This window comes from Serinus canaria, chromosome 3 (genome assembly GCF_022539315.1).
Source record: "Serinus canaria isolate serCan28SL12 chromosome 3, serCan2020, whole genome shotgun sequence".
NCBI classification, from domain to species: domain Eukaryota; kingdom Metazoa; phylum Chordata; class Aves; order Passeriformes; family Fringillidae; genus Serinus; species Serinus canaria.
This window is the reverse complement of record NC_066316.1, coordinates 71,851,784-71,873,520: the sequence shown is the minus strand read 5'-3', so window position 1 is coordinate 71,873,520 and position 21,737 is coordinate 71,851,784. Positions and strand designations below refer to the sequence as shown.

At 33.5% G+C, this 21,737-nt stretch overlaps 1 protein-coding gene across 1 annotated transcript in view; it reads left to right on the top strand.

The window, feature by feature from the left end:
- GRIK2 (glutamate ionotropic receptor kainate type subunit 2) overlaps nt 1-21,737 on the top strand; it is a 347,786-nt gene that overhangs the window by 187,221 nt on the left and 138,828 nt on the right. Inside the window, exons 8-11 of the mRNA XM_050972903.1 lie at nt 471-614; nt 1,347-1,454; nt 8,361-8,474; nt 16,654-16,860. Of these exons, the coding sequence (XP_050828860.1) occupies nt 471-614; nt 1,347-1,454; nt 8,361-8,474; nt 16,654-16,860 (573 nt within the window). The remainder of the gene's footprint in view (nt 1-470; nt 615-1,346; nt 1,455-8,360; nt 8,475-16,653; nt 16,861-21,737) is intronic.

The window sequence follows — 21,737 nt, the reverse complement described above, 5'->3', positions numbered from 1 at the left end:
GTTGGGGTGGAATCTAGTCTGTAATTTCAAAACAAAAAAAACATTACTTCCTGAACCCGCACACTTTGCTTTATAGCTAAGGTTTTCTTAACTTGTTTCCTTTTTTCTTTTGCATCACTCATGAAAATAACCAGCTTGAATCAAACATGCACACAGTGATTTATATAGCTCCCTAACGTACTGCTTTTTAAAGTAACCTGAGTCATCAGATGCTAGATCCTGAAAAGTAGCTATTTGAGCCCTTTTTGCAGCATTAAAAAGAGAAAAGCTAAGACTGCCTGAAGACCCTGCCATAACTCGTGTATGACATGGAAACAAGCCTACATTTCACAGCGCTGCGCAAGCAACTGGACCATTTTTTTTCCCTTCAGCAGAAGGAGCAGTGCTAATTTGTTGTTTCCTTCTCTCTGTGCTGGCCTGTTTCGCACATTTGCTGTGTGCTGACGGTCCTGGTGCCGCTGTCGTTTCAGACGGACGCGGCGCTGATGTACGACGCGGTGCACGTGGTGTCCGTGGCGGTCCAGCAGTTCCCGCAGATGACTGTCAGCTCGCTGCAGTGCAACCGCCACAAGCCATGGCGCTTTGGGACACGCTTCATGAGCCTCATCAAGGAGGTGAGTCACTAACCAAGGGTCCTGCTCCGCTCCTTTCTTTTCTCCCAATTCCAGATATACAAAATATTATGATGTGGAGAGTCATTTGCAGTGGAATGCATTTTTTTTCCAATATTGGTTCCTTCTAGGAACTAACAATAACTTTATTTCCCACATTTTCTCTCCTACTTTGTATAGTTTCAGTACCAGGGTAGATTTTAATTTATTAAAAAAATGAGGCTCTTGCACTTTATTAAAAGTGAGGAATAAGCTTAGGAAGGCTGCCTCACTAACCTCAATCTTTGCTCTCTCAGTGTGGTTTCAGGGGAATCAGCATCTTCCAAAAGTAAGCTTTTATTTGAATGAAATTTCCTGAGAAAAAAGATGAAGTCCAGCATTAATGAAACTGATTGAAGCTTGGGGAGTGGGGAGAGGGAAGCAGAAGGGGAAATGCATGCATGAGAGATGGAGGAATGAAAAAAAAACCCAGCCTTTTATCTTGTTCACTGGAAGAGTCTATTGCCTGATATGGATAGTTTAAAAAATTAGCTATGAAGACTGAAAAGATTTTTGATTTCATTAGCAAAAACTAAATACAAAATATCTAAAAACAAAAGATCAGCCACAAGGTAAATTATTTACATAAAATGAATAATTAATGATCCCATTTTGACAGGAGTTGTTTGCTCTTTCTGAGAAAAAACATAAAGGAAGAGGTATTTATTTCTAGAAATTGTTTTTCTTTCTTCACAGGCCCACTGGGAAGGCCTCACAGGCAGGATAACTTTCAACAAAACGAATGGCTTAAGGACAGATTTTGATTTGGATGTCATCAGCCTCAAGGAAGAAGGTCTTGAAAAGGTGTGTAAGACATTTACCTGCAAGGAAGTGGGAAGCAAAACAAAACAAAACTTACCTCTTTAAAACATTTGCAATAGTATTTCTTGTGTTATGTAAAACAGTGTACTGCTCTCAACTCAAAATCTCTATAAGTGGTACTAAAAAGTTAGGAATGGGTATTCTCACTAGTTTAGTTGTCTTCTGACATTAATGTTTCTGGTACAGAAGTGGAGTGAGAGACCGAAGAATTGGGAAATGCTCTTTCCATGTAGCTTAGCATTGTCTGTATTTGAACTCAAGAGCTCAGGAAGCATGTACAGATATTTGGCCTGCCTATATGACACCATCATGATCCGAAGTCAGAACATCTTCCCTCCAGCCACCTTACCATGAAGAGGCAGTTGTGGGAAGCTACAGTGTCTCACATTGTTGTGACCAGCAGACAAAGGTTTTGCAACTGGCATCTGTCTTGATGTTTGCATTTAGATCTGATGTTCAGTGTTCTGTAAGAACTATATTTTCCTTCATCTTCAGATCCAGTTCTACCAGCTACTGCCCCAAGGTGGTAATTGTGGGCACAAATAAAAACGGAAATTAAGGGAAGGGACCATAATGCAGATTAGCATTTTTTTTCTTCTGTAAATCACTGAATGGAGAAGCTAGCATAAACAATATATTTTCCCAAAATTTTGTCTCACAAGATTAGCTTACTGGGAAGATTCGTGAAGGGTCAGAAACCACGAGCTTGTCTTGAAACACTTCCATAGGTAATAACATTTTTTTGTCCAGAGGAAAACCTGTGATTCAAGAACTAAATTATATTTTAAAATGTTCAACAATACACTGATTGATAGATTTCTCTTATGAAGTGTCCCATGAAGTGAGCTCAGGCAACTTAGCCAGGGAAAAGAATGACTATACTTGAAAAGTGAATCAGTATTGTGTGCGAGTAGAATAGGTACAGAGCAAGCTGCCTTTTTTACTGGAAACAGAAATGGAAGAATTAATGTCAGGGTAATAGCTAAATAAGTCAGCAGTGGCTGAAGAGTAGTGACAAGTGTTGAAATGAGGAAAGGAAGTCTTTGTAATTTAGGATGGCTTTAAGAACATTAGGTGACATTTGGGAACTGCAAAACAACATGAGATTTCTGGAAAATAAAATCTCAGTTGACAATATACTAGGAGATATATACATCAGTGAAAATATAGAGATAAAGCAAAAAAGGTCTACAGAGACATATGGAAGACAACAAAATTCAATAGGAAATACAGTTGTACTCTAAAATACATAGTAGAAAAAAGGAACTTGGGAAAGAGTTATATTGAAAGTTAAGTAAGAGACAAATACAGAAATGCTTTTTGAAACATAACAATATTTTAAAAAGCCCACTATGTGCTTGAGCTGTACAGAAAGATTTTCATAGAAAAGGAAGATACTTTTACTGCCTTCATGGCTTATTTGGTCATGTGATAAGTGGAAGCAATAATACAATTTTTTTCACCAAGAAGTGTTGGTGATCTTTGGAACAAGCAGAAAGAATCAGTTACTGTGTATGAGCAAAACCAGAGCAAGATGAAAGAGTGCAAAGAGTTTCTCTGGAGTGCAAGGAGATGAGATCAGGAAAAGGAAAATTCAAGTGTAGGCACATTCAACTGAATTGCTTACTAAACATATGAAATATATGGAGTATTTTACTGAAAAAGATATATCAATGCCCACAGAGAAATGTTTCTCTTTGAACAAAACTTCATTATTCTGAAAGAATGCAAGCCTATTCTTGAATCCAGAGTGAATGATTAAATTTTGGAGTAGAACACTTCCTAGTTGAAGGAGAACATTTTAACCAGTTCTTAGATTTAAAAGAGCTGTCTCAAAGTTTTGAGGATTTCTTCCTCCAAGACTTAATTCTGTTAAAGTGGTGATGAGTCACCCTTCTGTCAGTCCCCTACCTCCTTCCACATGTGCACTCCATCTTTCTTTCTCCTTCTTTCTGCTACTCCTCTTTTCCCTTTCCCTCTCCCTCTCCCTCTCCCTCTCCCTCTCCCTTCTCCCTCTCCCTCTCCCTCTCCCTCTCCCTTCTCCCTCTCCCTTCTCCCTCTTCTTGTCCCCTCTCCCAGCCCCTCCTTGCCTGTTTCCCTTTCCATCTAATCCCTCTCCCTTGTACCTATTAATCTCTTTCCATGCCCTTTCTGTCTATTCTCTTACTTCAGGAGCCTTTTTGCATCCTTGTCCTTATCTGGTATGTTTTCAATGTTCTTCCCAAACCATCTTGTCAGACATCTCTGTCCATGTGGTAAGAGTTGCTGAACAGGTTTTTTTTTTTTTCCTTTTCTTCTGTACATCCTCCCACTTGTGGGATCAGCAAAGATGGGAGATGCATATTATGGGGCACACAATTCTTATGCCATGTTTTCATACTGTAAACTGGTATTATTTCTTCTAACCTCTTTCCAAATAAGGGGGAAATATTTCTCTTGTCAAGGACAATAGTTTAGCTCACCAATTTCAGATGTAATCCCTGAAGAGAAAAATTTTGAGGGATGGCAAAAAAAAAAAAAAAAAGATTTACTGTGAAGAATTGTTAGAATACTTTTTTTTAGCTTAGATTTTGTACAAAAATGTCCTAGATAAATTACCTGTTAGTATAACCAGTATAACTGGGAAATTACTTAAATCATGTGTTATAAGTTCAATGACTGCTGAAGTCAGTGACAACAGAACAATTCCTCACTGATTTAAAAAAAAAGCTATGTGTGATCTCAGCTTTTACATAAAATACTTGTTCCTGAAACTCTTGAATGAGAGGTGATAATCAGGCATCAGTCAGTAAGAAGTATGTGTTTCCAAATAAAATTTCATGTCTGCCAAATTTGATAGCTCCTTGTAAGATGAACATGACAAAATTAAGAGATGATTGGAGTGCTGTTAATATAATATACCACAAAATTTTATTACAGTTACTTTGGACAGACTGAAACTACTCATGATTAAGCACAGTGAAAATCCAAAAATGTGACACTCCAGCATAACAAATTATAATTTAAATTGCAGTCAATCAGTCTTTACACTGAGGCTGCATTGTGAAGAATTATTTTATACTTCAAGGAGATAACAAATACCTGAATTTAATATGAAAATTTGTCACTGAAGAAGAATCACAAATCCTGAATAAGAGATGTTGCAACTGGCTTGAAGCCTTTCTCAGAAACCTTCACAGGGGGGTGAAGGGAGAAAAAAAGAGAGGGAAAAAAAAAAAAGACACAGTAAATCTGTGGGATCCAGAAGTATTGAAGTATTGTTATTTATGTTATATTTGGCAAAGAAGACATGAATATTAATATTAATGAAGATAGGAAAATAAATTAAGTAATTTACAAATGGGAAATACAGAAATATGAAGATACATTATTATTCCTAATGGAGTATAATTATTTTCTTGATGTAATTACCACTACTACTAATTACTCCACAAAAGTAAATAAAGAAGGTATAGACAAATTTGAAAAATCTTTGAGAGTTGAGCACAGTTCTGGCTGCTTAGTCAGTGGGTAGCACTGCAGAAAGGCAATGATCCTTCCTAATGCAATGCTTGTGGCACTTCACTGTGAGTCATATTCACAGTTTTGGTTGACTCAGAGCAAAAATAGTGTTAATTTTCTTAGGAGAACTTAGAAGAAAAATTGAAAAGAATAATACTTGAAAGTATACTCTATTCATGAAGATAAATCACTTTTGAAACATGCTGAAGTAAGAAAGCTACTGAATTTTTGGGACTAGCATCTCATGAGACTGAATCTCTGTAAAGTGCTCTAGAGCACATGTAAACTCAGCACAGTTTGAGTTCTGTGAGTGTACAGTGCTTCTTTTTTGGGGGGATGGTGAAATATTTTGATGGTTTGGAGAGGATAGAGCTAATTTCCTTCATATAAGCTTTTATGGGGCTGTGATTTGGATTTGAGCTGAAAACAGGGTCGATAACAGAGGAGTGTTTGAGCAGTTCCAAAGCAGTTCTTATACACAGCCAAGGCCTCCGTAGCCTGCAGAGCTACAAAGTAGTGCTGGGTGGGCATGTCCAGCTGGGTGGGAACATCTGGTCTTGAGGGACTGCAGTAACCTGATAGTTACCTGGAAGTCAAATATGTGGAAGCTTGGATGCAAGGTTTTAACACTTGACATGAATTTGGGAGATTGTAGTCCATGTTCTTGAGGACCATTGCAATTGCCATGTTACAGAATACTCTTGGATATTCAATGATGAATGTAGCTCTTGGAATATTTTCAAACTTAAATAAGCTGATTCTTGCCTAAGCTAATTCTTTCTATCATTTTTCTTGGTCTTGCTGTGGAACACGTGCTCATGGGTACACCTGGTTTGGATCCTGTACTTTGGATAATGAGTGTTAAAATATTCAGATTGGCATGGTCGCTTCAGAATAGTTTAGCCATTTAGGGGAATTGGAAAGAATAACAGGATATAGATGGATTGATAATATAATCAATATTTACAATATATTTACTATGTGAATGTTCTCTTTAAAGTGTATATATGAATACCTGTTTCACTTTTTAGGAAAATCCGTAAGATTTTTTAAAACAAATGTGATGCAATAACTTAAATTGCAGCTTCTTTGAATTTCAGTTATAGACTACCTTGATGCACTTTTTCTTCATTTTCGGCTTTTAAACTTTTCTAGTAAAAACACATTGGCCATTCTTTTAATTTCAAAAAGCTATTTAAAAATTAAAACAATGTGCTGAAACAAATAGAAAATAATTAACTTGCTGCATTGGTTTTGCACAAATTTTCTGTAAGAAGCAGCTTTGAAAATACATTTGTGTGATTTGGGAGCAAAACACATCAGTAATATGTAAAAACCTGTGGTACAAATTGTTGGGTTTGAGCTCATCAGCAAAGATAATCCAAAGAAAGTCTAATTTTGAACCTCTGACTTTTGGTCCATTTCTTAGATTTTTGGTTAACAAAAGCAGCAGCAAAAGTACAATGAATTTAATTTAGAAAAATAATAAATGACTTTATCAAGACAGACGTTTATTTTTAAAGTAATGCTGTTGATAATTCTTATAGGTCTGCAGTAGATTATGTCTGTAGTTAGATAAAGTCCACATTCTAACAGTTAATATTTATTTGCTTGTGGTTGTGACTGTGTCAAAAAGTAGGACAGGATGTATTTTAGTTAGCAATATCTTACTTTTTGCCAATATGAATTTGAAATATAAACATGAATTTGAACAAAGCAAATGATTTAATGAAATTAGGACTTGAAAATGATCATATAAGATGTTGGTGTTTCCTCAGAAATTTTTGTGCTACTTGCGTACCTGAAGTTATATCTCATAGAGGAGATGAATTCAGCTTCAGTTATGTAGCATCAGGCTCAAGTTCTCATCTTTGTCACTCCTCATTATTCTACTCTTGTTTCATCTTTGAAGTAAAGCAAACACTGTGCTTGTCATAATTAGCAGAACACTGCAAATAATATTAGCAACCCTTTTAAAATTTCTTGATTGTGGCCAAGCTGCAAGGCTGAACATTTTGTGTTTTCTGAAAGCTTTTCAATTCACTAAATCAAATTGTATTAAAACAGTAAATAAAGGAGAGAATTTTTGGTAGCAAGGCTTGATTTCAATACTTTGAAATGATGTGTCAGATGTTGTTTTCAATTGTATTTCTGAGACACACATATTTTTTCTTCCCTTCATGATTCTTTGATCAGTTTATGAGGTACTGAATGGCCAAGTTCAAAAGAGTGACTTCTTACAACTGAGTGTTAAGCAAGGAAGACAGACAAAATATTGATTCCTGTGGGACAGAAAATTGTAGAAGAAGAGATCAGATTTATCTTTTCTTTATTATGGCACCCAGTGATTCATGCTCTGCTATAGTCTCAGTTTTAGAAATGGAACGCTTTTTATCTGCACCACATTGCATCCTAAACTTACTTTACAGCCCTGTGGCAACAAATACCTTAAAATTATAGAAACAGTCTTTCCTGACTTAGTTGAAAAGATAATTTAAAAACTTGTGAGTGTTTATATATATACATACATACATTTGCAATGAATCCTTATAGAAGTGTTTAATTTTTGTCTAGGTTTAGTTTCAAAATATCTTTACCTTGTGTCATAGATATGACTTAGTTTTTGAAATTATGTTTAAAATCATGTCTAAAATAAAAATAAGACATATTTGTGGGGGTTTTGCTAGACAATGGAGTAATACAAACATTCTGATTTCTAAAATGGGTAGTTATATTTACAATTCTAATTGTATAGGAATGAAAATGCAGATAAGTTACAGATAAGCCTCATTACTTACTACTTAGTATGTAAATCTGTCCTTGACCTGAACCTTAAAGCACAGCCTTGTATGTTCTTACTTAGATAAAAATTCTATAGATTTTATTTTGAAGTATAAAATGTCAAAATACTCATGTGTTGAAGATTTATCTGTAAATAAATTAAGTTAGTGCCTGTTCCTGTCTTCTCCATTACTTTTTCCAAAAATATATTTTGTCCTGATGTTCTCTCTGATCACAGAAAAGGGTAAATTCTTTTGAAGAGACAATGCTCTCTTCTCTGTAAATTAATTTCTCCCTGTTATCTTCAGATGTGGTTTATCTTGAGAAATGGAAAATTAGGTATTAAGGGTAGCTTTAGACATTCTTCATATCATTTTTACACCTGATGTCACACTTCACAAAACATAATTTAAAGTATTGCTAAGCATATTTTAAATAAGCAGACTTTAAATGTAATGACAGAGAAATATGAAAAAAAAATTAATAATAATTCTTAGCAATCAATTCTTTTTCCCCGGTTGCAATCTGTTTTTCCTTAAAGTGTTCTTTTTTAGATGCTGAAATATTACGAATGGGCAATTTACACGGTAATTTCCTGTTTTATAGGTTGGAACTTGGGATCCATTGAGCGGCCTTAACATGACAGAGAATCAGAAAGGGAAACCAGCAAACATCACAGATTCCCTGTCCAACCGCTCTTTAATTGTCACTACCATCTTGGTAAGAAATTGCATTTGCTTTCTCTGAAATGCAGTTATGCAGAAAAGCAGACAGAATGTGACACACTCATTGCAATAGCAGTGAGCAGTCTGCAGTGTGCCTTGCCATTACTTAGAATCTACTTGGAATTACTTGGAATTTATGGAGTCATGAGTGGATACCAGTTGATCAGCTACTCATGGATGTTTACTCTTACCTTCACTGTGAGCAGGTCATCCCAATTTTAGAGTTATGTTATTCTTTAGTAATTTAACTTTTCTGAAGTTAAATTGACTGAAATGTTTTCTTCTTTACAAAGCTGATTTTTCAGTGCCAAATGAGATTACAAAAGATAATTGGTTTTAAAATGTGTTTTGTCTGTTAGCCTGATGATTTTTGCCAGGAAAAATGTATTGCTTTTGTTTGCTACTCTACAACCTGCAAGGAAAGTACAAAGTATTTAGCGTTTATTTAGAATTGCTATTGCTTAATAATTGAGATGAAATTTTTAGTCATACAGATATTTAATTGATTTGTCCTTTGAACTAGACCAGAAGAAACAAATTGAGTAACTTCTGTATTATTTTCACTGTTGACAAATTCACAGCAGTGAATGAGGTATTTTTTACTTACAAATAAACACATTTATTTATGTAAAAATAACTGTTCATTTATTCCCTCAAAGTAATTTTGAAATAGTAATTTTCATTTCAATGTAAATTTAAAACTTCCCAGAAGCTTGTCTGGTGTGTTTGTCTGCTGCCACCATTATCATGAATTTGCAAATACTAAAAAAGGATCTGCTTCCTGGTGGTTGTATACTTTATTAAGAAGCTTTTTCCTACTAACATATATTATGACATTTCAAACTAGAATGAATTTTTACAGGTGCATAGACACAAATGCCAGTGTGCTTTTAACCTTTTATGTAACATAAATCATATAATCCTATCCAGTGGGTAACTTTTTCACTGCTTATAAGGTCTGTTTACAAGTGATAGAAAATCTTCTGAAATCCTTCTCTTCATTTATTTCACTACTTGGAAAAGAAACACCAGTTATATAAAATGGAACACGACTGACTCATTTTCAGATGTAATTTCTTGTTATGCTAAGACAAGATCACATTTACCACAATTTCCTCTTGTACCATTATTTATAGTAATGGTCCACTGTAGTTATAATTTAGTTTATAAATTCAAATCCCTTGTTTCTTTTTTTTAAATGAAATGTAAATGAATGTCATATATTCTCTTATAATAAAAGCATATCTTCTAGAGTATTAATCTGTCAGTTTCCTTCCCACTGAATTTCACATGTTTCTTACATGTAAAAACTACTGTATTATCAAGTAAATTTTAATAATAATTCCAATTGATCTCCCATGCTCTCTATACTTCTATTGCTTGGTATCAGATACCCTGCCTAGGATTTTTTTGACACTATTTACTGGTGTTTATCTTTAATTCATGTGAACCTAGAATTCCTGCTTTACAGAATGAAGTCCTGTCTCTGCCCCTGCTCCCTTTCTTACTCAGTAATGAACCAGCCTTTGTATCTGCACTCTTCAATAGCCATCAGTGTGTGCTTGATTCCAGATTGTGGTAACAATACTGTGACAAGGATCAGTCCCTGTGAGATTACATAAGAAACACTCAATAATTTAGGGTGTTTCATGGTTGTTTGTGTTTTAACATCTGCCTGTTGATGAGGTTTGAGTTAATGTACTCCAAGTATCATATTGCTCTTCTATAGTGATAAGGGCATGATTTTGGTTGAAATAAGCTATTTCTTGAAATTAGCTCAAGAAATGGTAAATAGCACAAATATAAGTAGCAGTGCTGCCACTGAGCAATGATTTTAATCTGGTAAAGCTCACAAAAGAGGACTCCTGAGATTTAAGAGAAAAGCTGCTTTCTGTAATCAAGGATAACCTTTCTCTTAAAAGTAATCTTTTGGTTAGTGGTCTTTTAAAAGTATCCATCCTCTTTGTAAGTATCTAAATAATGCATGAAAAAAAAAAGGACTTTTAATTGGTGTCACAAGTTGCTCTTTTGTAGCTGCCTTTTTTACTTCAGTTATTGTTTAGTAAAAGTTTTGGTAATTGCAGTTACTCTTTTCAGCTATGAAGAATGGTACTCAGAAGAAGTGGTACAAATTGGAAGAGTTGTACTTGGAATAGTAAAAAGAACCCTGAAGATTTTTGGGGCAGAAACACATGTACTAGCTTTATTTGTTAGTTTTATATTTTTTATGCTTAAAGAATACATTTCTGTTGAACAGAAAGCATATTACTGAATATTCATTTTTGTAGCAATGCACGGGAACAATATAAAATGCTAAAGCTCCTGGAAATATACCTAAATCATCAGCTTTTCTCTCTTTTTTTGAGTCTGCAAAGTCTTGCTTAAATGAAAAAAGAAAAGGCATTTCTGCCATTTAAGCTGCTCATATGGTTTTCCTATGATGTATTTTTCACTTTGAGAATTCCCTACTATGGTCTATAGAAGACTGCCAGCTGGGGAGCCTTAATCATTTTTCTCTGTAGTTTGCCTTAATGCTCTCTTTTCACTTAAATATTCCAGTCTTTCTTTTATTTTTGATTCTGAAATTTGGAGCAATATTTTTTTCCTCCTATATTTTGCAGTCATTCAGATCTTTGCAGCTGTAAGTATACCCTGCATTTCTACTGGTGGCTGAGTCTCTAGAAGAAGAAAAACATATTGATGGGCAAAATAATAAAATATAAACTGGGATTCATAAATTCATCTACTTCAAGGAAGGACAGAACTATGTGCTCCTTTTTGTCTTGAGTTCTTCAAAATGCATTTTACAGGTGGCTAGCTGAAAGACTATTCCTTGGTTTTTCAACAATTGAACGGTCTATTCTGGACAGGGGTTCTCAAGACTTCAACCTTTCTCAGAAATTTACCTACGTGTAATTTCTGTGAAGAAGCCTGTCTGATTTCCAAGTTCTGAACCCACAGCAGCCCCAAGCACCAACTGAACATGGAGAGATAGTCAGGTCTTTTTAGAGAAAGGGGGAAAGCTTTTGAAAAATAAAAAGTATGCTGGTTTTTATCATTTATATTCATAGCTTTGGATATATCAATCCTTTTGATATGATTGCTTTGTTTTTTTTAAAATCATCTGCATTAAAATTTCAGAATTTCTGTCTCATTTAAAAAGTCTTCTTTTTGAATATTCTGCATTTAGAAAAACAAACCAAATAAAAAACCAACAGAAAAAAAATTTTCAACATCAGTAATAAAAATTTATCCTTATTTGATTCTCCTAAATTGACTCCTACCAGAGCTCTTAAACATTTCTTCTCTTTAGACTTTAGATGTAAGTATCTAAATATTTTTGTTCTTGTATATCTTCTACTTCAAATTTGAGAGAGTTTTATCTTTGGAATTCAATTTCCATGTTTATAAAGGTATGTGTATGGTATTTAGGGCATTTTTTATGCTAATTTCATACCAGCCTGTACATATTGTCATGCTGGTTCAATTGCCCTGTTCTGCTAAAATAAATGCTTGTTTCCTTTCCTGTGTAGCTTTTATGTACTTTTCTGTATCTGTTTATATCAAAGCTCAGAAAAGCTCACAGTTGTCAAGTTTAATTTTTCCAAGGAATGTGTGAAAGTTATGAAAGGTGTGTGATGTTCTCAAATTTAGTGTTTTTTATTACTTTGCATTTGAAAAGTGAAATTACCTTTTTTTATTGTACTTCCCTTAAAAAAATGGTTTGAAAGAGGAATAGAATCAGAAGGAACTAGAAGGAATAATTATAATAAATTTTTAAACAATTTCACATAGTTCAAAGTATAGTGTTCCCACAATGTATTTTATTGATATATACTGCTTTATCAAATGGGTCGTGCATAATTTCTCTCCCTTTTCTCTTGGATACTCAAGCGTGAATTTTCAATGGTCAAATATTAAATTAATATATATTAAAAGAACATTAAAGTTTAAAAAAATTATTTACCTGCTATCTTTATGAAGGTGGATCACCCATCAATTCTTTTGATTGATAGGAACTCGTTGTTTCACCTCTCCCAATAGAATTTTGACTGCCTACTGTGAAAACCTATTGTGTATTCCTTCTATCTGATATAAATGTTAAGAGGTGGCAGTCTTTTAACACTCCAGTATCTGATCTTCTGGTGAGCAGAGCTAATTAAAATCTCTGTTCTAACACTGGCTAATTTTCAGATGGTTCTCCTCTTTTCATCATTAGGCCTTCCACTTCTTTTTGTTGATTTATTAATTTTTTTTTTACTTTGTTTTATTTTTCTCAGTACTGACAGTAATAAATTGTAGATTCTTTTAAAAAGATTCTGTTCTGTGTTGAAAGTATGAAGGAAAAAATTATATGTTTGATTTATATTAATAAAACATAAAAGAACTTGAAATTTAAAATTTGTGGTAATTTCTAGTAACATCTTTGTAGTTGAAATACAATATAACTCACAGGAATAATTCAAGTAAATATTTATTGTTCAAATCTGAAAAGAAAAAGAGAAAGTCGAAGAAAATTGTTTTTTAGAATGTGTGCTTTTATTCAAGCATTAGCTGTATATTTTTAAAAGTAAAAGCTGTCTGTAAAGTTACAATATTAATTAATTTTCAAAGATTTATCTTCTATTTGCAGATATGGTTTTTAATCTACCTGTGATTCCACTGTTCCTTGTAGCCCGACCTTTATTTGCAGTGTTTTAGCTAAGTTTACTTTTCAGTAAATTTTCTCAGAAAAAAGGATTTGTTGCATGTACAAGTTTATTTTCATTCTCACTTGCAGTGCTTATCAGGCTTGGGATGGGGCTCTTCTGCATCCCTCTTCTCTAAAGACATTTTCGTCTAATGAGACATTCAATGATGACTTTGATCTTAAAATTTTGTAACAAGCTGATCTGTTTTTAATTTAGAGTAGCAATGTTTCCTGGAAACGTTGTGTCTTTCTGAAATTCATTCTGGAGTTTACAGTCAATGTTTAATCAGTGACTTTTTGTTTCCAAGCCACTCATGTCATTCCAAGCAATAATAAAAGCACTAATGGAAGGTGCTTCCCTGATTTCCTGGGGAGATGTGTATTGAGAGACTTAATTTCAACTGAAGCTTTTTAGAAGATTCCAAGTACAGGTTTTGTGATGTGGTCTAGTAATTTTCAAGAGTCATGTTCTCAGTAACTGAAGGGAAAAAACAATTGTTAAAGTCAGCATAAACCAGCTGCCAACCTACATATCGTTTAGTTTAAAAACTCCGCCTACTTAATTAATGATAATTGTCCTAGTGAACAATTTTGGTGGAAATGATAATCCACCAAGAACCAATGGTGATTGTACATTTAATGAATAGAAACTTTCTTGAGAGTAGGTTTAGCAACCAGTTTTATGTTAGTCCATTCTACAAGTTTAAAACTTGATCAAATGATGCATGTAGAACCCTTTGCATGGATACCTGAATGCCATGTTCAGTATTTAGAATGTGTATTACTCGAGGAAAAAGCAAACTAGAGAAAACATTGGGATTAATAAGAGCTATTACAGATGAAGCTGACAGCACCAACCCTGCTCAAGTTAAGTCAGAAATCACTTTACATAGCAAGTAAAAGGTCTGAAGAGAAAAAACACAAATATTTTGTATAGTAGAAGACTATAAGAAAAAGTAGCAGTAAGAAATTACTTAATGTAGGATTGGAAAGGCATTAGGAGAGTATTAATAACTTATTGATCAGGCTTCTCAGCAAAAGTTGACAATCAATAAATAGTAGTACCGACACTATGATAGGCCTTATCCAAGTTGGCCAGAGTAAGGAATATAAATGATATGGAGCTGGAGCTAAGAATTCCAGAAAGATTGCAAGATTTTTTTATTTTTCTTTAACGAAATATAAAAACTCATCAGCAGAACAGATAAAATGTCTGAGGATTTCTGTAATGATCCTATAGAAAAATATGTTGGAATGTATCAATGAGCTGAATTGCTCAATGAAGAAAGTCCTGCTGTGTTGATTAAGTAAAGGGGAATTAAAAGCATTAATTGTCCAATATCAGGGAGCATGTTCTCCCTGATATTGCACATATTTAAATTCTGTCCCAGATAACTCAGGATTGCTTGGAATAGAAGACAGATACAAAAATGTTGTCAAGAATCTTGCCAGGATTCCAGAGACTGGAGGGGTGTGTAAGACTGTAAATATCTGAACTACTCTGAGAGCAAATGTCTCAGATCTGTTCATATGAGCATTCTCAGCTACCTTGGAATCCCTTCATGACTACAGAAAAGGTCATGACACTGTCTAAGCACTGCTCAGCAGTAATGAAAATATTCCTGTGTTATAACCCTGATTTGAGCACAATCCCAAACCATACTAGTTAATGTGAAGAAAATTGCTGCTACCCCAGAGAAAAAAAGCACACTATGTTTTGTCATACATAGCTTCTGTCTGGCCAGTGATGTGATTTCTTTAAGGAATTGTAACATCACCTGAAAAAAATGTTTTTCTTACAGTTGTTTTCCTTGAGATATTTAATATAAACTTCCCAAGTTTATTAACAACTATTTTCACACATAGTTTTAGTTCTGTTACATCTCTGTTTCTCAAGAATTATTCAGTGATCCTTGTCATTTAAATTGTTTTCAACTTTCACATTTTCTGCTAGGTCTTTGTTCTTGTCAGTACTACATCTTGAAGAGCTCTTTTGGAGTCATTTGTTTACCTGTTTTTTGAGAAATTTCTGTCAAAACATCCTAAGAGTTTGGCTGGACAATTTATTTCATGTTTGTTCCCTGCTAATCGTATAAAGATCTGTGATGTACATGAAAACATGGCTGTAACCTTACCTATTTCAACAGGAGTATGTATATAACAGCTCTTAAAAACAAGATTCTTCCTTTTATTCTCCTTTTCATTTTTTGGGTAAAATCTTACGTACTAAAGTTCCAGTTATATGTGGATATAACGTTTAAATCATGGGAAAACTCAAGGCAGAAGATTACATTAGGAGTGTTGATTTCTTAAAGCAATCCGGTGCCTGTGGAATGAGGTACCTTTAACCCCACTGAGTTGTGATGTGGGGATTTAGGACTGCAAGAATTTTCTTAAGTTGCCCTGGAGAGTTTATCTGAATATTCTCTGAGTCTTGTGTTTGGTACAATGATTGAATGTACTATTATTTGTCTTACCTTGCTTGATTCTTTTTCTTTTTGGATATAAAAATGAAAGAATCTTTCCCAAAAGTGAGCAAAGACTGAGCTGAATATTTAACCTAACAAACACAGCTTGAATATTGGTTCTATATTGCAGTGGAAAACTAACAATTGTGTTTTGTATTTTTTCCTTTAATTTTCTATTTGAGAAAGGCCACCCTATACTGAGAAACAGATGTAAAACTACTGTTTTGCAAAATGTAAATTTTCTTTCTATAATTATGATTTTTCTGCCAATCCTTTTAATTTGTTTGCTGTTTGCACACCACTTAATGCAAAAAAAAATTACATTGTAATTTTATTTAACCATTAGCAGATAAATGATTAAAGAAATATTTCAATTTTCATCCAATGTCTATCAGAGAACTTACTTTTTGAGTAAATATTCTCAAGTTTTGCTGCAGTCTTGTAAATGGCAGCCTATAACTTGAGGCAATAGGGAAGTAGGTGCTTTCACTGACCTTTTTCTTCCCATGTGGGTTTTTTATGCTTTGCCTGATAAAGCATTGAGAAAACAGTTTAAATACTTGTATAAATAAAACCGTAAAATCTAATACCTAAAATACTTAATCAATGTTTAGAGTTTTAATGAAATTTTTTTCAGTTGCCAAAGCACATTTTTTCTGCATTTCAAATGCTTACATCATCCATCCAAACAATACATTTTATATTACTGTATAATGCAAATAGTTAGCAGTACATTTAAATTAAGTGTGTATATGCATTCCTTGAAGATATGTCTACAGTGCTGAGAGTGTAATTTTTTTCCAAAATAAAAAAGACAAAGTGAATCTTTGAAAATATATGAAGACTTCAGACACACACAGAGCTGAAGCTAAAAGGATTCTGGTTTTCATATTATTTTGTTGTACAGGGAATGACGTCATGAGTGTATGCATATGCAAACACATGAGTGTCTACTACTTAAGATGAGAAGAAAGATGTGGGGGCACTCATTATCCATTCTGTCTTGATTCTTACAGGAAGAGCCATATGTTATGTTCAAGAAGTCTGACAAACCCTTGTATGGAAATGATCGTTTTGAAGGTTATTGCATTGACCTCCTCAGGGAGCTGTCTACTATCCTTGGATTTTCCTATGAGATTAGACTGGTGGAAGATGGAAAATATGGAGCCCAAGAAGATGCCAGCGGACAGTGGAATGGAATGGTTCGTGAACTAATTGATCATGTAAGTCAACTTTTTCAAGCTCTCCAATATACATTTAGATTTCAAACCCTTCTATAAAAACTGTAAAACTTTTAGAGTAATTCCATTTGAATACTACTGTTTTCAAAATGCAGATGTTTTGAGAATTGGTGCAAATTGATTGGTACCCATTATTTCTTTAGCGTAGAATTTGTAAAATAAAGCATCTCTGTTTTGCCCATAAGCAGTGTTTGTTTTGGTTTAGTTTTTCCATAGCATATGTCTAAGTCAAAATATGAAATAAATAGTACTCAGAATTTATTTCTGAGAACACATGTAAGAGGTTTTATAACAAAATTTTGGTTTATAACAAAATTTGCTAAAGCAGTACAAGTCAGGTCTCCTTTTCTGATAGTAGATCTGAGACTTTGTCTTACAGAAATTTCTCTGTACGTAGTGTAAAGACATATATCATTTGATATTCATCTTTCTTGATATTTTAACAATAAAGTGCAGGAAGTAAGGTGAAAATGTCAACATTTACTGATGGAACAAAACAACATCACACCAGATACCATTACAATTGACTGTAAGTGATTAAGGGAGGTATTACTTCGGGTTCTTCAAAATGTTCTTTCTCAATTGGTCATGCCAGTAGAATTCAGTCTCTTAGAAAAATTTTCATAAATTTAAAAATTTTGTCATTATTCCTTTCTGAACTTATTTGGGTGAATTGCTTGATAGCATTTTCTCTATAGACATGAGGTCAAGGATTGAGATTAAACATATTCTGCGCATCACTGTCATTTAAAATAGAAGACTGAAGTTAATTCAAGTAGAACCTCTTAATGATGGCAAAACCTGCATGAATCTCTTGAAAAAATATTTAATTATCTTGTTTCAATTTGCTTTAAGATTTCAGCAGATGGGCTGAACCATGTGCTAATCAAATTATTCATATTTACTAGGAGGGTTGTTCTTCATGCTTTTCTAGTAAATGATAATCTGGTATTGGTGTTGCAACAGATGTTGATTCTGCCTGGCTTCACACATTTTAGAAGAATGTGTGGGAGTATTATAGTTATGTTATCTTTAAATGTGTGTATTTATAATACCTAGTACACACACATAGAAAGCAAACTTATTTAGCTGGCCTCTCTGTCCATCTCTATAAATGTGCATTTTTACATATGAATAAGTGCATAGGCCTGTTAAAATATTAGATTTGATGCTTGTTAGGTAATGCTCTCATCTGGAGCAAATTTTCTTTATCTTTATTGGGGTAGATATTGTGGAAGTATTTATTAAGAAGGAAATATAAATCACAGTTTATAAATATTTTATTATTCAGCCTTAAAGCATTCTTAAGAAGACTCTAGTATGGCCTCCTAAGCTTTACACTAAGATAATCTTGAAATAAAATGCATTTGAACAAGTTGCAGAAGTAAAGTATCAGAAGCAGTAGCTTTCCCCATCTTTCCTCTTCATAACACGGAATGAAACAGGTAGTCTTTTTCCCATAAATAATATACAACTAAACACAGATTAAAATAAATTTTTGTTCTATTCAAATGATTTTTACTTAGGAGTCAGAAAAGTTTAGAGACTGTGGTCGTACACACGGAAAATGTTGTCCAACTTTCTAATCTGGACCATAATTTTTACGAGTCTCTCTCAATTTATAAATTTTTCTTTAAACTTTTCTCTGGTTTTAGCAATTCTTACTTTATAATCTATTTGAATACATGCAATCTATTTGAATATATGCAATTTATTTATACATCTGTGCCCTTTATGTACATGCTTGTTATTAGTAAAATTAGGTGCATTTTACTAGCAAGCAACACTTCAGACCTCAAAAGTGAGGTGAAAGACTTTAGTGAACTCCAAACAGACTGTTACCAAATTGGGTGTTTCCATATGGTTAGTACTTCACGTACTCCATGAGCTTCCCAGCTCTTCTTTTCCCTCAGAAAATATTTTTAAATTGTCATAAAGGTTTTCTTTCCTATAAAGTAATTTAATAAACTCAGTTTGTTTATTTTTGAAAGGTTAAATGATTCTGAATTTTTCAATAAGAGTTTCTAATTAAAATAGACTACAGACTAAAGATGGTTCTTAAAGTTGCCATAGCACTTAAATCTATTGAGAAATGTTTTTAGAAATTATTTTTTTCTGTTTGTTTTTTTATCTGTCAGTTAACTTCAGAGAGAAAGGTCACTGTGCTATCATATATATGTTTGCAAGGGTAACATGTAAAATGCATAATCCAAGAATAAATGAAATGGATAATTTTGGTATATGTGTAGAAAGGAAAATGCACCATTTATATAAAAGATTAAAAGTACCAAATAAATCTAAGATTTAAATAAACTGTTTAAATCAGCCTTTAGTCACTTTGCATAATTGCTAGGGCTCAAAAATGTAAATAAAATAAAGATAATGCTATCTGAGTTGAACTTAGCATATCACGTCAGTCTCAGGATTTCAACTTTATAGTATGAACAGAGACTGAAGTGTTTACATCAGGGTCTGTTTGTTTTCAATCTCCTTTCCCATAGTTTGCTCATGTTTCTGCTTTCCTTGAGTGTTTTAAAGGAATTCACATCTGTATTCTTATATCAGTCTCCAAGCAATATGTAGTTTCTTTTTGAATTTGTGGTAAATGCTGTCAGTGAAAATTATATAGTGATTCCTTCCCTTTGACAACTGACAATGAATTCTTGTTGGGAAAAACACACTGGTCTCTAGAGTTGCAAATGTCAGACAAATATTAGCTAGGACTGGAAATGCAGATTACATTTCACTATGAATAAATTTTGAATAGAATTTCTCCACTTAAACACTCTGATTTCTTTCCCACAATTTTTCATTGAGTATTTTACCCACTTATCAAGTTAGTTCAACATATGATTGTTGCATATCTAAGGGAGGGGCTAAATTCCAGATATCTCCATTCTTTATGGATGAATTCTTCATTAAAAAAAAACATTCTTTCTTGCTGCCTTTGGTTCAAAAAGTTTATGAAAGGACAAAAACTTTATGAAAGGACTGATTTATTGAATAGGTTTTGAACTGAGCCGTAAATTCTTGAGAATTTCAGATTGTTCTTAAGTGCTAAAAGTTGTTATGTCACTGTATTATATTGCATGTGACATGCAGTTTAAGCATGTAAGTTATATTCCAATATAGCTAGCACAGACAGAATGAAAATATGTCCTTTTTTTTAGAAAATTTGACATCCTACTTTACAGATCCAAAAGTACTTTGAAAAATTCTTAACATTGGGTTCCAAAACAGGAAAAAAATACTGTTTTATACTTTGACAGAGCTATAAATAAAAAATCCACAAGGTAATAATTTATTATTATATGTACTTGATTAAAAAAACTAATTTTGAAGGGTTCTTTGAATGGTTCTTCTACAGCACAAAGTTTATGCAGCACAAATACACTTCAAGGCTTACAGACTTTTTGATTCATAAACAATTACAGAAAAGGTCCAATTTTTAGATCACAATCTTTAATCATATGTGAGGATTAAGTCAGAATTTTCTTTGTCTCTAAGAACAGGATTTTCAGCTTGAAGGAATTTTACACAGTTGAACATTTAGAAAGAACTTTTGAGTTTTAATAACTTTAGACATAACATTTTTTACTTCACCATATTTTGAATTTTTCATAATCAATATAAATTTTTCAAAATAAATACACACCAGATATTTACATTTTTAAAAATAATATTAATAACTTTTTATTCTCTTAATAACAGAATAGATGTTTATATAATTAGTTTAAATATTTTTAGTGATTTTTCCTCCAATAACCTGTTGGTTTTTTTCTCTTATTTTAAATTTAGGTTCTTATGATCTTGATCATCTATAGCCAAATTCTTTATATTATTGTGTAGAAGTCAAAAAAAAAACTTCTAATAACTGATTGTGTAGGTGTTTGTTTCCTTCCTTTTTGAGCCAGTGAAATTTTACTTTCTTCCACCTTTTTTTTCCACATTCTTCCATTTCAAATGTCATTTCATCCTATTGTTTGGACTCTCCCTCTTTCCTTTATGCTTACAGGAAGCCCTACCTACCATATAGAGACTTACAAGGAAAGGCTACAGAACATCTCTTCCCTCTTTCTTCTTGTAATTTTAATGCAAAAGGTCTGACAGTTGAGATTTTCAGTACAATGGAGGATAATTTAGCCATGGCTCTTTTATTAGTGAAAGTCTCAGAAGACTTGATGGTAACAGGCAATTAGAAAATCTTTAGTGGAAGGGAGGGAGGAAGGGAGGAAGGGAGGAAGGGAGGAGGAGGAAGGGAGGAGGGAGGAAGGAAGGAAGGGAGGAAGGAAGGAAGGAGGAGGAAGGAAGGAGGAGGAGGAAGGAAGGAAGGAAGGAAGGAGGAAGGAAGGAAGGAAGGAAGGAAGAAGGAAGGAAGGAAGGAAGGAAGGAAGGAAGGAAGGAAGGAAGGAAGGAGGAAGGACGGAAGGAAGGAAGGAAGGAAGGAGGAAGGAAGGACGGAAGGAAGGAAGGAAGGAAGGAAGGACAATGTTTCCCTTTTCATCATTATTAAACTGGCTCAGCAGTAACATTGATTGACTGTTAGTGGAACTAAAATTTGCTACTGCATCTCAGGTGTCATATGATGAAAATTTCACTTATGGTAAATGTTTTCTATATATAATAAATTTTATCTCTGATGCTTTGAGGGTAATAGACCATAAATAACAAAGAGTTTTGGCAAGTCTGCAGTTCAGCTATTGATGCTTGAACCAGCAACTCAGGTGAATACACATAGATGGTAAGCTGAATGATTACTGATTTCCACTAACCTTGCTTTAACATTGTTTTTCTAGTATATTGGCATTTTATTTTATTTTTACTACTTCTAAAAAAATAAGACACAATTCACTTTTTCC